This window comes from Balearica regulorum, chromosome 18 (genome assembly GCF_011004875.1).
Source record: "Balearica regulorum gibbericeps isolate bBalReg1 chromosome 18, bBalReg1.pri, whole genome shotgun sequence".
NCBI lineage: Eukaryota > Metazoa > Chordata > Aves > Gruiformes > Gruidae > Balearica > Balearica regulorum.
In genome coordinates this window covers 4,670,947-4,685,781 of record NC_046201.1, presented here as the reverse complement: position 1 = coordinate 4,685,781, position 14,835 = coordinate 4,670,947, and the positions used below count along the sequence as shown (strand labels likewise).

At 38.9% G+C, this 14,835-nt stretch overlaps 1 protein-coding gene across 1 annotated transcript in view; it reads left to right on the top strand.

Annotated features, from left to right (window-relative positions):
• Positions 1-2,690: 2,690 nt before the first annotated feature.
• SUZ12 (SUZ12 polycomb repressive complex 2 subunit) overlaps positions 2,691-14,835 on the top strand; it is a 32,538-nt gene continuing 20,393 nt past the window's right edge. The window contains 6 exon segments of the mRNA XM_075771009.1: positions 2,691-2,767; positions 2,769-3,220; positions 6,109-6,155; positions 6,245-6,309; positions 11,152-11,220; positions 13,989-14,038. Of these exon segments, the coding sequence (XP_075627124.1) occupies positions 2,706-2,767; positions 2,769-3,220; positions 6,109-6,155; positions 6,245-6,309; positions 11,152-11,220; positions 13,989-14,038 (745 nt within the window). The 5' untranslated portion in view covers positions 2,691-2,705.

Below are 14,835 nucleotides of genomic sequence, written 5' to 3'. Positions count from 1 at the left end.
CCAGGCAGGTCAAGAGCACAACAATCTCATGCCACAGCCCATTTCTTCTGAAGAAACCATAATTATTTCCATCTTTCTAAAAATGAATATTTATTTTCTTGCTTCTAACTGTGCTGAATAAATAAAAGTTACTTGCTATTTTATGTCCTGCGCTCTTTCTAGCCATCCATACTATGAAGCCCCAAATATGATCTTTCAGATTTGTTGAGGCTCTTTAGGTTGAACGTATCTCAATAGTACTGTGTGCTCTTTAAGTACATATGAACAGCCCAGGGCAGCAGATCTAAATAACTTTAAAAATGAAGAGTTTCTCCACCAAGTAAGGAAAACAGGCTCAAGCTGTCGAAGCTGTACTATTTGGCAGTCCTATGCTTCCAGAGGGGTCACGTGCACACATTTTGTGTTGCACTGTCCTGTCCCACTCAAGGCTCCAGTCTCATCCTTAGTTCCTCTGTTCACAAGCAGATCTGACTCCAATGCCAGAGATTAATTGCCTAATTATCTTTCTTACTCCTGCTTGGAAAGTTGCCCTCTGGCTCCTCCTCCTGGTTTTGAAATTTAGAAGGATGAGCCACCAGAAGCAGCGGAGGCTTGTAAACAGTAGGGAGGAAACAGGAATAGATTTTAGGCAATAAACAACTTCCAAGGACAAAATTGCAGCTATACAACATTTAGGAGCCTTTCTCACACATACTGCAATATTTATTACCTTTTGTCACTTGTCATGGAGTATCACTGACCTCAAGATCAACCCCTGATCACCTAAAGATGCTCTTCATTTGGTGTACTGTTGCTTGTCTAGTCTATGAGTTCAGAAGACTGGCAAATACCCAACGCATCAGAAGGCTCACCAGGAAGTTGCCTGGTATTGAGAGTGAAGAGGCTACATGTGAGGTCCTCAGAAATGTGCAGTGCATCAAACATTGCTGCTGCCAGTAAGTAAGTAAAGATCTGTTCAGCAACAACAAACGAGTGGCTGTAGAGAATTTGAGTAGGAAGTAGAAGATCAAGAAACTGGAATACTAAGCAGAGACAATTATGATAAGCAGAATAAAATGTGTAACAGAATATTTTAGAAATAACACTTTTTGTTTGGAGAGAAGAAAAATACAATGTAGGTAAAATGGTGACAAAGATTAATTTCTAAAAAGGTATGAAAATTAAGGTTGAAACAAATTAGAGAAAAGACTGCATGGAAAACATCAATGTCTGATAAAATTGGAAGGAAAGAAAGCAGAGTAATTAAAAAAAAGCATCAGGGAAGAAAAGATCTTTCCAAAACAAACATGAAAGGTAAATGGTGCAGCAGAAAAAGCAACAAGAAGGGACATGATTGAAAAATGAAACAAACATTTCAGATATTAAGCAGGAATAAATATTAAGGAACTGGGGTGTATATACATACATTTTCCAAAACACAGTAAGGTTAATAACAGACAACTGAGACATCACATCTTGACAACGTCAGGCACATTTACAGCACGGCTGACTTTGATATATGGTTTTCCTCTTAATATTTATCATTAAGTGCATTTTTCTTAACACTAGGAATTAGAAGATAAGCCAAGACAGTATAGTGCCAGCATCACAGTTGTATCTGGTATCAAAATTCAAGGCTGAATTTCACACATAGAAAATTTTTACCCTACCTTGTACAATTACTCTTGAAAGGTTTCACAAAAGCAAGCAAATAGAACAGGATGGCTGTCGAAGCCTTTTATGTATTGAGTTTGCCGCACCACTGATAAGGACTTGATTAAATAAAGCCAGTGCTCAATTTTCCCATTGCACAGTTGGACTCTATTACATTTTATCACATACATGAAGCAGTCTGAGGGCTTGCCCTGAAGGCCTGACCCTGAACGTGTGCTCGGCCATACAGGGGCATCTGTTGGGACTCTGAAGGTAGCCACAGCAGCACAACTTTTATTTCCCCGAGGACTCCGTGGGTCCTCATTAAGCAGAGAAAGGTGGGAATAAAACCAGAGAGGAACATTTTACCTCAGACTTCAAGCCCTCGTGCACCAACGGGCGATTTCTTGTGCCATCCTCTGAGGAAACCTCATGGTTAATTAAGGTTAAAGCTAAGGGATACCACAAGGACCTCACGTCCCACCCTGTATAACCATTTTTACCACAAAACCGATACCGATTTATACCCTTAAAGCTTCTATTTCAACTAATTGGGCTCTTTGAACGATCGAGCCCCAGCTCCTGCGAGCAGCGAAACGGCCCCTCAGCGGCGCCGCCGCGCAGGGGTCGTCTTTCCTCAGGCGAGAGGGGAACAACTACCTGTGCGGCCGCGGAGGCACCGGGACGTGGCGTGGGGCAGAGCCCGCGGGAAGGGTGACGGAAAGCCCGGAGCTCCGCGCAGCCCGGCGGGGGCGGGCAGAGCAGCGGAGGGGGGGTGCGAGGGCAGGAGCCGGGGGAGCAGGAGCCGGGGGAGCGGCCCCCGCGGGGTGACGAAGGGCGGCCCCCAGGCGGAGGCAGCGGAGGCGGCCGAGGCGGCCCGCTCTACCCAGCGTGCTCTGCGCCGGAGGGCGAGCGGCCCTTTCCCGCGAATTCAGTTCAAAGGAGGGGGAGGGGAGAAGCGCCAAGCGGCGAAGCGTACCGACCAACCAAACTCTTCCAGAACCATCCGTGCGTCACGCGGGGGCGGGCCCCATACCGGCCAATGCGGCGGTGCGGCGCCATCTTCGGAGCCAATGGGCGAGTGGAGGAGGCGGGCGCGTCGTGGTCGTCGGGTTCGGCTGGTCGTAGCGCTGAGGAGAGCGGAGCGGAGGAGACTTAGAGGAGTTGGAGCTCGGCGCTTCCCCTCCCCCCTCCTCACCCCACCCGCCCCAGCCGCCCCCTCCCTCCCCGCTCGGTCTCCGTCCTGCCGGGGCCCTCTCGGGGGCCAGGCCCATGGCTCCTCAGAAGCACGGTGGAGGTGCGGGGCCCAGCTCGGGCTCCGCTGGCGGCGCCGCCGGAGGAGGAGGAGGTGGCGGCGGAGGCGGCGGCGGCGGTGGCGGGGGGTTCGGGGGCTCCGCCGCGGCGGCGGCTCCGGGCGGCAAATCCGGTGGTGCCGCAGGCGGCGGCGGCGGTGGAGGAAGCGGTTACTCGGGCGGTTCCTCGGCCTCCTCGGCGGCGGCGGCAGCGGCGGCAGCGCTGCCCCCCGTGAAGAAGCCGAAGATGGAGCAGATCCAGGCCGACCACGAGCTCTTTCTTCAGGCCTTCGAGAGTGAGTACCGGGCCGGGGGAGGAAGTGGGGGCCCGAGCCGGCGGGACCGGCCGGGGCCGCCGCAGAAAGGGCGGGAGGAGGAGGAGGGGAGGGCTGTGGAGAGTAGGGGCTTCCGGGGGTAAACATGGTCGGGGGAGGGAGGGAGCTGGGACCGGAGAGCAGGGCGAAGGGGAGCGGGGCCGGGGGAGGAAGGGGGCTCCGCCGGGGAGGCGGGGGGCCCGGCGGGTCTCGGGCGGAAGCGCGAGGTTCGGGGGCCGGTGTGCGGGCAGGGTGGCGAGAGGCTCCCAGGGCCGGGGCCCGGTGGGTGGAGGGTGGGGGTGTGTGTCTGCTCTCAGCCGATGAACTTGGTTTCTCAGTAACAGTTCCCAGCAGGCTTTCGGGGTGGCCGGTTGCCTTCTCTCCTCTAACAGCCCTTGCAGGCACTGGGGAGTTGGGAACGAGGAGGCTCTTCCCTCTTTTGCGACTGCCTTTCGAGCCCCTTTCAGGGGCAGGATGTGATTAAGACTTCACTGTACTTGGTTTTTCTTTGTCTGGCAATAATTGTCCCTTAGTTGAGGTTTCATTTTGGGAACTGACCTTTGCGACCCACACGTTATCACCCTGTGGCAGTTCCAGACAGGAGGAGAATCCTCTTGGATGCACCAGAAAGTTGTTTTTGGAAATCTGATTTAAAAGCGCAATGTAGTAATAAACTTACATTGTACTAAAAAATTTCTGTGCAATTGCTAGAATTTGAAGGAAATTTTTAATGCTCTACTGCATACGTGATCCGGTTCTGGGATTGGTGCTGTCAGTGCTCCCACTTGCTTACTATAGACGGTGACAGTGTTTGAGAAAGTGTTGGAGTTTTTGGTGGTGTCTTAAATCCTTAATAATGCGGGGTCCTTTGCACCTTAGCCCTGTTAACAAAGCACTGTGTTCGAGAAATACTGTACTGCAAATAGGTCAAGTGGCAAACGAGTTTTACAAGGTTTTGCTCAGTGTCAGTGTTCAGTGTCTGAGATGGGGGGAAAAATTCTCTTGCCCATGCCTGCCTCAGTCTGTCAGACAAGGGAAGCATTAGAGCTGTGCAGGTAGTGGACAGGAGTAAGTTACAGCATAAAAGTATCATAGTGCGTTAACTCTGTAGTGTGAATATTAGGGAAAACTGCAATAAGTGAATATTGGATTAAAAAATCCTAACACGTGTAGTATTGAATCACATTCTTCCTGAATGCTTTTGTCCCTTTTCAAGGTCATATGCTAGAAAAATATTAAGATTTATTTTAAGCTTTTGCTGAGTAATACGGACTTGTGAAACATATGTTTGTCTGCAAGTTGTAAAGTGTGTTTCAGAATTTTTCTACTTGGGAAGACGAAAGTTGAAGCAGCAGTGCACTGTCTTTAATTTAAATTACATCCTTCTTGATGTTTTCATACCTTTCTAAATTATAATTATGTCATGGTCTTTTGGAGACTAAAAAACCTAGGATGTTTCTTTAAAAGTTGTGACTACTCTGTATTTTCACTTTCTTGCAAAGTGCACGTTTCTTTCTTTCCTGTGTTTTATCTTGATTTGAAAAAAATACAGATTTTAATATAATTTACATTAAGCAGAATTTTACTGGTTTTCATCAGGCTTCTAAAAGGAACTACTAGGTTCATTTTAAGATTACCTTTTCTAATAAGAATATGTGTCTCATAATAGACTCTATGAGGTCTTATATTCATAAGTGTAGAAGGAAATAAAGCTGAATTATGTCTTTGAAAAGGGATAAACATATAACATTAGGTCCTTTTTCAGTTCTATTCACAGAATTTTATTAATACCAATAAAGTTTTCAGCTATTTGAAATAAATGTTTTGTAGTCATATGAAAATAAAGTTTTATGTTTCTTAAAAAATAAAGTTGTTTGTTTTCTTTATGTGGGAAATGGAGGCAGCGTTAGCAGCCTTAGCATGGACATCAAGGCATTCTCCATCTTCTTCTCTCTACTTAATGTGTTTTATCAAGTCATTTCCAAGTTTCTTGTTGATGAAGTTGACTTTTACTTCAATTTTGAAAGGGTGTATTTCAGTTTAGATTAGAATTCTTGTTAGATATAATCTGATCCAGTCAAAAAAAACCATTTTTGTCCTGATTTAACTGAATTGCTTAAAACTAAACTGAAGGTCCTCTTTTCTGTAGGCAAGTCTTGATCTTTTGAACTTTGGTTTTTACACCTATTTCAAATGATGCTACCCTTTCATGTCAGTATTGCATATTGCTGTATTGTCTTCCCTCCGTTTGCACTTTGAAACAGTAGTTGCTTTACCAGAATCAACATTTTTCTGCTCCTATGAGTATAAAATGTGTTGGAAATGAATTTCCTAGCCTAGAATGATCTACAATGTGTCATAGTCAACTGACAGTCCCTACTCTTGTTTTGGTACCTTGTGCAAGTGACCTTGGTACTTTACAGAAGGATAGAACAGTCAGATACCAAATTTTCCAACTATGTAAATTTAGTATACTATTTTGGTATTGTATCAGATATGTTCGTTAACTTCATGAAGAAAACTTACCTATTTGATAATAGGTTGTAATATGTTGAGCTATTTTTTCTGCCCTTTTATGATACAAAGCTGTAAGAAACATATTTTGTGGAAAGCAAGAGCAAGCATAGTTGAGTTGTGACTACTGATTTATGGTAGCTTAAACAAGAAGTTGCTTTGTGTTATACAGTAGGTGGAGTAACCTTTGAGTTGTTAACTTGGAGTTATTTGGACATCATGATGCTTCACTTAATGACTTTTGTGATAATAATTTTAAAAAATCAACATGCTAAGTTAGATACTTTTTTATCATAGTAAGACTGTCTTTCTGGAGGTATAAGGTATATTGGATAACATGTGTTTCTTTTTCTTAGAACCAACACAGATATACAGATTTCTGCGTACCAGGAATCTAATAGCAGTGAGTAATTGGTCTTTATCACTCCTTTACTTGGGACTTGTAGGAAATTTTAATTAAAGCGTAACCTTTTTCTTTTTTTTTTCCTGCAGCCAATATTTTTGCACAGAACTCTCACTTACATGTCCCACAGAAACTCCCGAACAAATATCAAAAGGTAAAATTGTTTTTTGAAAAGTGATCCTAAAATGTGAACTAAGTTGCAGAAGTCCAAAAATAGTGGAGGGTGACCTCCTTTTTTTACAAGATGTGTAAAACGTGACCTTTTCTTTTTGAAGAAATTAAAAAATGCATACATCACTTTACAGTTGATTTCGGAGACCAAAGAACTTTTCTGCAATGTTAAGGATGTGTGTGACTTTATGCTTGTGACTTCTGTTGATAGTGGGAGTATTCAAATGCGGATAACTATCTGCAGAATCCTAACTGATTCTCCCATGTTTGTTTTCTGTTTTGGGGAGAACTTCTTAAAAAACAAACAAAACTGTATAACATCTGAGCTCTTGTAGTCAATGGTGCTTGATTATAATCATATGAAACATTTTACTTTAAACTGTAACCTTACCATTTATTTAACAAACAAACAAAAAACCCAACAACCAGAATTATTGGTTTTGTTAATTAGTCTTGGGAGGACCCAGTAATTATTTCTGTAATTATTTTAAAAGCTGAAAAATGAAGGTCATTTTATAGTATTTTACAAAAAAACAGCAAACACTTTAAAATGATTACTTTGAACTGGATACATTTGAGAAAAGGGCTTCAGTTGTGACATTGCAAAATGGACATTCCTATCATGTGAGGTGCTACAGCTGCATGTCAATAGACTTTAAAAAATATAAATACTGCAGAGTGAAAAGTGCAGTGTACATTATTTATTAGCCGAATTGTAAAGTCCTTTCAGTTACTTCCCCCTCACTGAAAATCGTTTGTTACCTTTTGGATTTTTTTTGTAGCCTGAACACTTATTTTAAAATATTTTAACACTAAAGTTCTTATTGCTTGGAAACAGTTGCTGTGGGACTGAAATACTTAATCATGAGCACTTAAGGAATAGCAATAAAATCTGATTATGTAGACAATTCTAATTTAAACTATATTTGTATCTAAGGAAGGTAATATTTGAATGATTTGTTGAGCTATAGAATTTGCCTTTTATTTAAATTAAATAAACTGTGGCATTCTCAGATCTCTTGGATATTGTTTAATGTTCTTGCCATTAATGTTACAATACAACCGTTTCTGAAAACTGAATCCATAACGTACAACTTCAAGTACTTAGGACAGCTAATGATCAGATTTTATTTTTTTTTAACTTCAAGCTGCAGCTTACTTTTTCTTAAAAAATTACCAAAGTGAATTGTTTGCTCATTTTAAAATAGGGCAGACCCAAATTTTAAGAAATAATGTTCAAGGTGGTTTGGTTTTTTGTTTTTTAACTAGAATTGTGCAACAGGAAGTTCTTGCTTGTAACTTTTATTAACTTATAGTTGATTGAATGTGTATGTTCTTTTACCTGAATCTGTTTCTTTGGATATCTGCTGTAGTTGCTGGGAAACGAGAAATGGTACTTTGCATGTACATTGTGTTGTCCGCTGTTCCAAATTCCAGTTCAAATTCAGCTGCACAAATAATGCTTAGTTTCTCTTTGAAACTTACTGATTTTACTAGTTCCCTTAACACTTTGTTTTAGAACTGTGGTTTTAGTTAGGTAGTGTTCTGATAACAGATTAACAGCCGTTTCACTCACTAGTCTCCTGACAATACTGACTTACTGAAATCGTTCTGGTAGTTAGGTCTAGGAAGTAAAACATTTTACTATGTTTTCTTCATAAAAACACAATAATGCAACAGAAGTGAGCTAGCATAGTTTAGGGGGAAAAAAAAAACCCCAAAATAATTACAAAGAAGTGCGTTCTTTCCTGGGTCCCCCCCTCCCACCTTTCCATGCTTTGTCAATACTGTGCTCCTTCTCTTTCAGCCTAGTAAAAACGGCAAAAGTTGTAGGTTAAAGGTGATTTGCACTACTCTAGATGTAGTGGCAAAACTGAGAGACTGTAGCACAACAGTCTCAACTGAACTTCCAGAGGAGGTTGGCAGGACAGTTGTTTGCTGATCTGTGCTGGAAAACGCTTTCAAACGTGTGCAAGATCTTAATTGCTGTTCTTCATTCAATAGAAATGGTTAAGGTATATGATCCTGTTATTCTGGTGAAAACGGGGCTTTAAGAGAGGAAAAATATCCAAACTAGAGTAGATCTTCCCAAGGGTTATGTTAGGAAAAATTTCCGTATCTAGCTTCAGTATACTAAAAATGTTAGTAGAGTTCTTTTTGCAAAGTAGTATCTTTTGGAACTGCATCATTGTTAGCCTGCTTATGTGGACCGTGACTATACATGTATATTTGTTTATTTATTCCCGTAGAACTTCTTAATTCTGCCACTTTTAAATTGCCAGTCATTGTTTTGATTGCCATTTCAGTAAACACTATCACATGTAAAATATAAAGAAGTTATCTCCAAACTTTATAGAACTTACCTATCACAATAGTAATTATAGCTCCACATCTTTTATCTCTAGCTCTACGGTAGTCTGAGAAAAATGCCAGACAAATTTATCACTTGGAGGTAGGGAAGTAAAACTGCATTTTTACCAAGAAATTATCCGTTGTTGTTGGTCTGTATGTTTAATACTGAAAAAGTGTTTATAAAGACCAGAATGCATATAGAGAAGTTTTAATAAGGAGTAAGTTAATGGGCGTGTGTCAACTTGGGCTAAAAAAGTATTGAAGTTGCTGCTTATCATTGGAGAGGTAATATGCTTTGGTCAAGTGATACTTGATGGAGAATTGAAATGGACTTTCTGCCTGTGGGTCTGTCTTCTGGTGTTCCTATATTATTAGACCAAATGATGGCATTGGAAAGAAGTTACTAACCGTTGATAAAAGGTGATTCCCATACAGTATTTGGATAAAGGAATAATAGGATTTTTTTATTGACAGAGTAATGGCCTGCTATGATGTGACTTTTAATACTTTGTTAATTATTGCTGTGCTTGACTGGAGTGAGAGTGGGTGGAGAAAGGAATGCACAAGATGGGCATACTTGCAGCACAAGTAAATGCTGCCTTGAAAATCCAGGGTGTTAGGGATGGTTATTACAAGAAATTAGTTTTGTCTGTTATGCATGGGAACATGTTAACATAAAAATAGTAATTCACTTTGAAGGAATTTTGGTATTTTTTAAATGTTTGTACAACTTAATTTCAAAGGCAACAATTTTGAGTTAATGGGTTTTTTGGTTGCTGCTGTTAGTTTTTCTGAAAGATTTTTAGGACTGTCTTCTTGTTTTAACTAACCTGAGGTTTGACATTAGGAAAGGTGTCGTCGTCGTTCTTTCTGGATCAGTCATGCTCACAAATATTAAATGCGAGCTGTGTCAGGTACTAGTATATTTTATGAAAGATTGTTGAACTTTCCCCCATTCCTGAAACATGTTTGTCTCTTAGCTGGTTTCTGGCTCGTATTCCAATCATGAGACAGCTTTGCTCTAGAGCTGTTTTAAGCAATTCTTTATTTTGAAGAAAGCCTTCTAAAGATAATTGTACTACTTGCTGTTCTGTGGAACAGTGGCTGATTTTGAGCTTAAGTAAAGTGCACGCAGAGATTTTTTTACCTTAGAATCTGAAACTTTCAACAAATTACTCTGTTCTTGTCTTGCTTTAAAGCTGAGCATTGCAACGTTCGTTTTAATAATCTCATGTTTTAGTGTAGGTGAGTCAGTTCTTGAATCTGTCATCTGTGTGAACCTTTGGCTGAGTAAAGCTTTGAATCAGTGATTGTTTACTACACAAATCATAATTATTTTTTCTCCTTGTTCTCTGACTGAAGCCCTGTGCTTGTGTAGTGTTTCTTGTCCAGTGTTGCTATTTAGTCACCATGTGATTTGTAGCTAAATCATTCAGATACATTGCATGCTGAATGTAGACAACGTATGACATCAGTGTTCTTAAGTCAGGATATTTCTGTAGATGATGCTTCCCACTTCCCCAGAGCATGTCATTATTGTTCCCCCACAAGAAATACATTCTTTGGCAACAGCTTATGATGTTCTTATTAAATTTTTCTAAGGTATAAATGTAAAGGAAGGGTGCCTTCGCGGCACCTCGCGCTGTTGCATTGTCACTCTAGCCTAGGCGTTGTCACTCTAGTCTTGGCATCTAGGCCCAAGCATTAATTTTCCTTTTAAAAAAAAAATGAAAGGCTATTCTAGAAACTATCCAATAACTTCTGCTCACAAGTGAACTTTATTTAGCAATGAACATTAAATTGTACGTATGGTAGGACAGGCTAAACATATGAGCATGAACAGACTGATGTCAGAATTATGGAGAGAAATTATTTGAAGTGATTATTCTGCGTGACATTGTCATTGGTTATCGTTATCCCCCTCTGCTCCAGAAGTACCTTCAGAATTCATTGTTCTTTGTATTGTGTCCATTTAATATAACTTTGTGAAGAAAGAAGCAGGGGGGTTATACTTAGGTTTTTAAGTGTTTTTCATTATTATGATCAAGATTAAAATAGTAATGACTGAAGAACCTACACATGAATTCCCAGTAGGTATAAGTGTCACTAAAGTGGGAAGATTTCCTTTGACCAAAGCTGAAATGTGGTTAGATGTGTTCACTGCAAGGTTTGAATAAATGACACTTCTTATGAGCAGTAGGATTACTTCTGAAAGGTCTGATTTTAATTCTGTGTATTATTTTGGTACTGCTTGAGACAGCTGTATTGCAGTTGTGTCCCCCAACAACATGGGTGTGCTACTAGGCCTAAAAAGGTATAAAAAGGGTGCTTTCTGAACAGAGGTTAAAATTGTGTATATATAGACAGTTTGAAAACCAAATAAAAATTTAGGCTGAATAAATTTTCTTGTTACATATTATGGGAATAGGGGTTATGTGAAACTATTCTTTCTGCTTTCTGTTTTTCTTCACAGGAAAACGTTCAAAGTAGACGACATGTTATCAAAAGTAGAGAAAATGAAGGGAGAACAAGAATCTCACAGGTACTGTCCTGCATATATATTTGTGTGTTTATGTACCAATGAGCACATGCATGTGCTAAATCAAGTCTTTTTGATTGATAAAATGAGAGTGATAAAGAATAGTTATTAGAAGCAAGATAATTGGTGTGTTAAGATTTTTGGAAGCAACATTTCAAATGTGTCTGTGCTGGTCATTTAAAAACTCTGAGAAAAGCAATATAAGGATAAACTTTCAATATTTGTCATGCTGTTTCTTGAAATGTGTATAGAAGCATCAAATAGGTATTTGCCTTACCTTTTGTTTTCTTAAGACGGTCAGTTATGTCAGTAACTAAACCTCTGTGTGCTGGAATGAAAAAAAATAAAGGTGGATTTGGGAAAATACGATGAAGTTATACTATTTGGGATTTTTATGGTTGTGCACTTTATTTTTAACCTTACATTCATAGTTATGTAAAAAACCCCGAAGCTTTTAACAGTATTTAAAAGATCTTACTGATCTCAAGCTGTAATAGGGTAACTAGTGTAAAATGTTTTCGTTAAAGGCTGTAACAACAATTTTCCCTTCTAATTTTCTCATGAGAAATATTGCTTAGTCTGAGATACTTTTTTTGTTATCTGATCCCACATTTATCTCATGTTGAACCTTTGCATGGTTATATCTGAATAAGTGTTCCCTCTTTAACAAAGAGATAATTTCAAGTCTTAATTCCATATGGCATTGTCACTTGCAGGGGGTTTAACTCTGTGTTTCTAATAGTGAAATAGTAATTACCTTTATAGTAGTGTACCTATTGGTTTCATCATGTTAAGTTTTTCTCCACAAGAGTTTAAATTATATAACACACTTAAATGTTGGATAAAACTCATATTTTATCAGGTCCTACTACTTTGCTTCAGAAGAAAAATACTGACCTCTTGCTGAATTTGCTATAATGTATTTGGCAAAAGTCAAAGTTCAGCAGAGATGTGAAACTTGGGAACGATGAGTTTTGGTTCATTTTCATCCTAGCCTGTCTTTGTAATGATGGCAAAAAGAAAGCATGGCAAATACCCCTCATCTGTTGTTTTTTGATGAGTTTCCTAGTGCTGAAATAAAAGTGTATAAAAAGCTTATTCACTGAGAAGTGATATAGCATACGCTGTGTTTGTGATATTTGAGTGTGATAGATGATGACCAAACTGAGTCAAACTTTTTAACTGTATGAGTTAAAAACCTAAGCTTTTTGTGAAAGTGTATAGGATGGAAATTAACCAATCCATTGTTACACTATCAGAATAATTTTGTTCTAGTCGACAGTTCAGTCACAGATCTGGTTTAGTCCTACAGGTTGGCTTTGTGTTCTTTTTTCTTTTCTTTTTTTTTTTCTTTTTTTTTTTCTGGTAGAAAGATTGCAGATAATTTACCAAAACCTTTCTATTTAATGTTCTGATAGATCATGAAATGCAAACCATTCTGGACATCTTAAAACAAAACCAGACATATCAAAAACTAACCTAGAAGTTTAGAATGTGCTAGAATCTGTGAAGACCTGTTCAGATGGTTTTTTTGTGGTGTGTTCTTTTCCCATAGTGTTTACAAATAATTAGCCTGCTTCAGAGGGAACCATGCTGGATACAATTTAATCTGAAACAATTTTATAAATTTCGTGTTCTAAAAGGTTTTCTAGACTTACTGTATATTATTTTTCTTAATTATATTTTGCTCCATATGTTGTGGATAGTTGCTAGGTAAACGCTGTCTTTTTAAGGATGAGGATCATGTTGAATCAAAATAGTCAGAATATTGATGGGGTTGTGCTTTCAAAGCTATGAAAAATGTACTTTAGAATTCTTCTGGAAAAGTAACATGGCTGAATGATGCAAGTTGAAATAGATGCAGTTTTTTGACTGCTCAAGCTGTCGGGCACTTTCACTAATCATCTTAGTGCTCTCAGAAATGTTTATGTGTAAAAATAGGCATTGAATGTCAGGTTGTACCTTCCTGAGAAGTCAGTGAAGGTGCTCAAAATTGTATCTGGTGTTCTAGTATAATAGATGATATTTTGTTCAATACAACATACTTCAGAGGTACATAGTTTTTGAATTTTTCTAAGTGTTTTTGAGACCCATTTTATTCTAAGTTTATGAATGCTTGCTTTAAGCTGAAATGTATTCTGAATTTAACAATTTGAAATAAAATGGGGTCTACAGTCAGCAGAATAGGCTATGAGCTGCAATACTTTGAAACAAAATATATGCAATTATTATTTTGATTGCATGTTATAGATGTTGTGGACTTGATGTGACTGATAATCTTGATTTCTAAGACTTAACTTGCCCATTGTAAAGATTCTGCTTTCCAAACTTAAAGTACTTTATATTGATTTTTATTTTTTTTTAACAAGTGCATGGTTCAGAGTGAAGTTCTAGAAAATTTCCACCAAAACTAATCTCTGTTGCTGATGAATGTTTAGGAAATGCGTTTGCCTGCCTGTGAAGGCAAGATCTCATGTCTTCAGACAATGCCCTTCTACTGTAGTGTTTAAACCTCTACCACCTTCTTTTTTTTTAATATATCAAGTCGTGACATACTCAAAGAGAATTGGTCTGTAAAGAGAAAACTGGTCTACAACTTTGCATCAATGGCAACTGCTATATCCAGGCAGTTTCCAAGTTAGAAAGATGGACTGCTGCATTGTAGTTCTGGCTCTTGTGTAGGTCTGTCTAGAACATCAGTGAGTGGAGTGACTGCTGTGGGAAGAAAATACTTATTTGTTCTAACATTGCCTTTCTTTTTTTCTGTTTAGCTTGTCTGCTCATTTGCAACTTACGTTTACTGGGTTCTTCCATAAAAATGGTATGTTTGCCAATTCATTCAATATATTGTTAATTTGTATAGCACCTTTGACATTACATCTGTGAAAATAGATTTGTGAGGGGAATATTTGAATATTTTGAATCTCTGCTGTTTGTATGCACACTTTAACTTATTTAAACTCAGTCTGTCCCATTAATTACAATACTTTCAATAGTATTTTAAATATGATGTGTAATTGTAATGTCAAGCAGATAAGACTTCTGGGGTTTTAGTCAAAACAGTGATTTTGAGAAGTCGTCATCCTTTCAAACTGAAATAGACCTTGAGGAGTTCCAGAAGAAAGTGGTTTTATGGGACTGTGTCTTTTGGGCGTTTGAAGTAGCTTTAAAAAAAACCCTCAGCCTTCAAATAGAAGATTCAGTGTTTTTTAATTTAAAGTAGAAGTGTGAAAATAAATTTTATCAAGTAGAGCCTAGAAATGAGGCAAAGGCCACGTCAGCAATTAGAAAAGCAATGGAAATCATGTGTTAGTGACTTGCAGTCATTCTATTGTGTCTTTTATGCACGTAAGGCTTTACCTCTCAAAATTGGAATATTGGACTTCATAGACCAGAATGAAGGGTTCTCTTCCTTTAATGAAAACAGAAGTTACATGCTTTGTGCTGTATAGGCATGGGTAAATTCACTGTCTTTTTACTTCCCTGAAAAAAAAATTAGCTGTTTATCCATTAAAATAAAGTAGTGTTTCTAATTTTTTGGTTAAAAATATTCTGAATGGCATCTTAGTCTTTGGATGTAAAAGCTAATACAATTCCTGTAACAGGTTTTGTACTTTT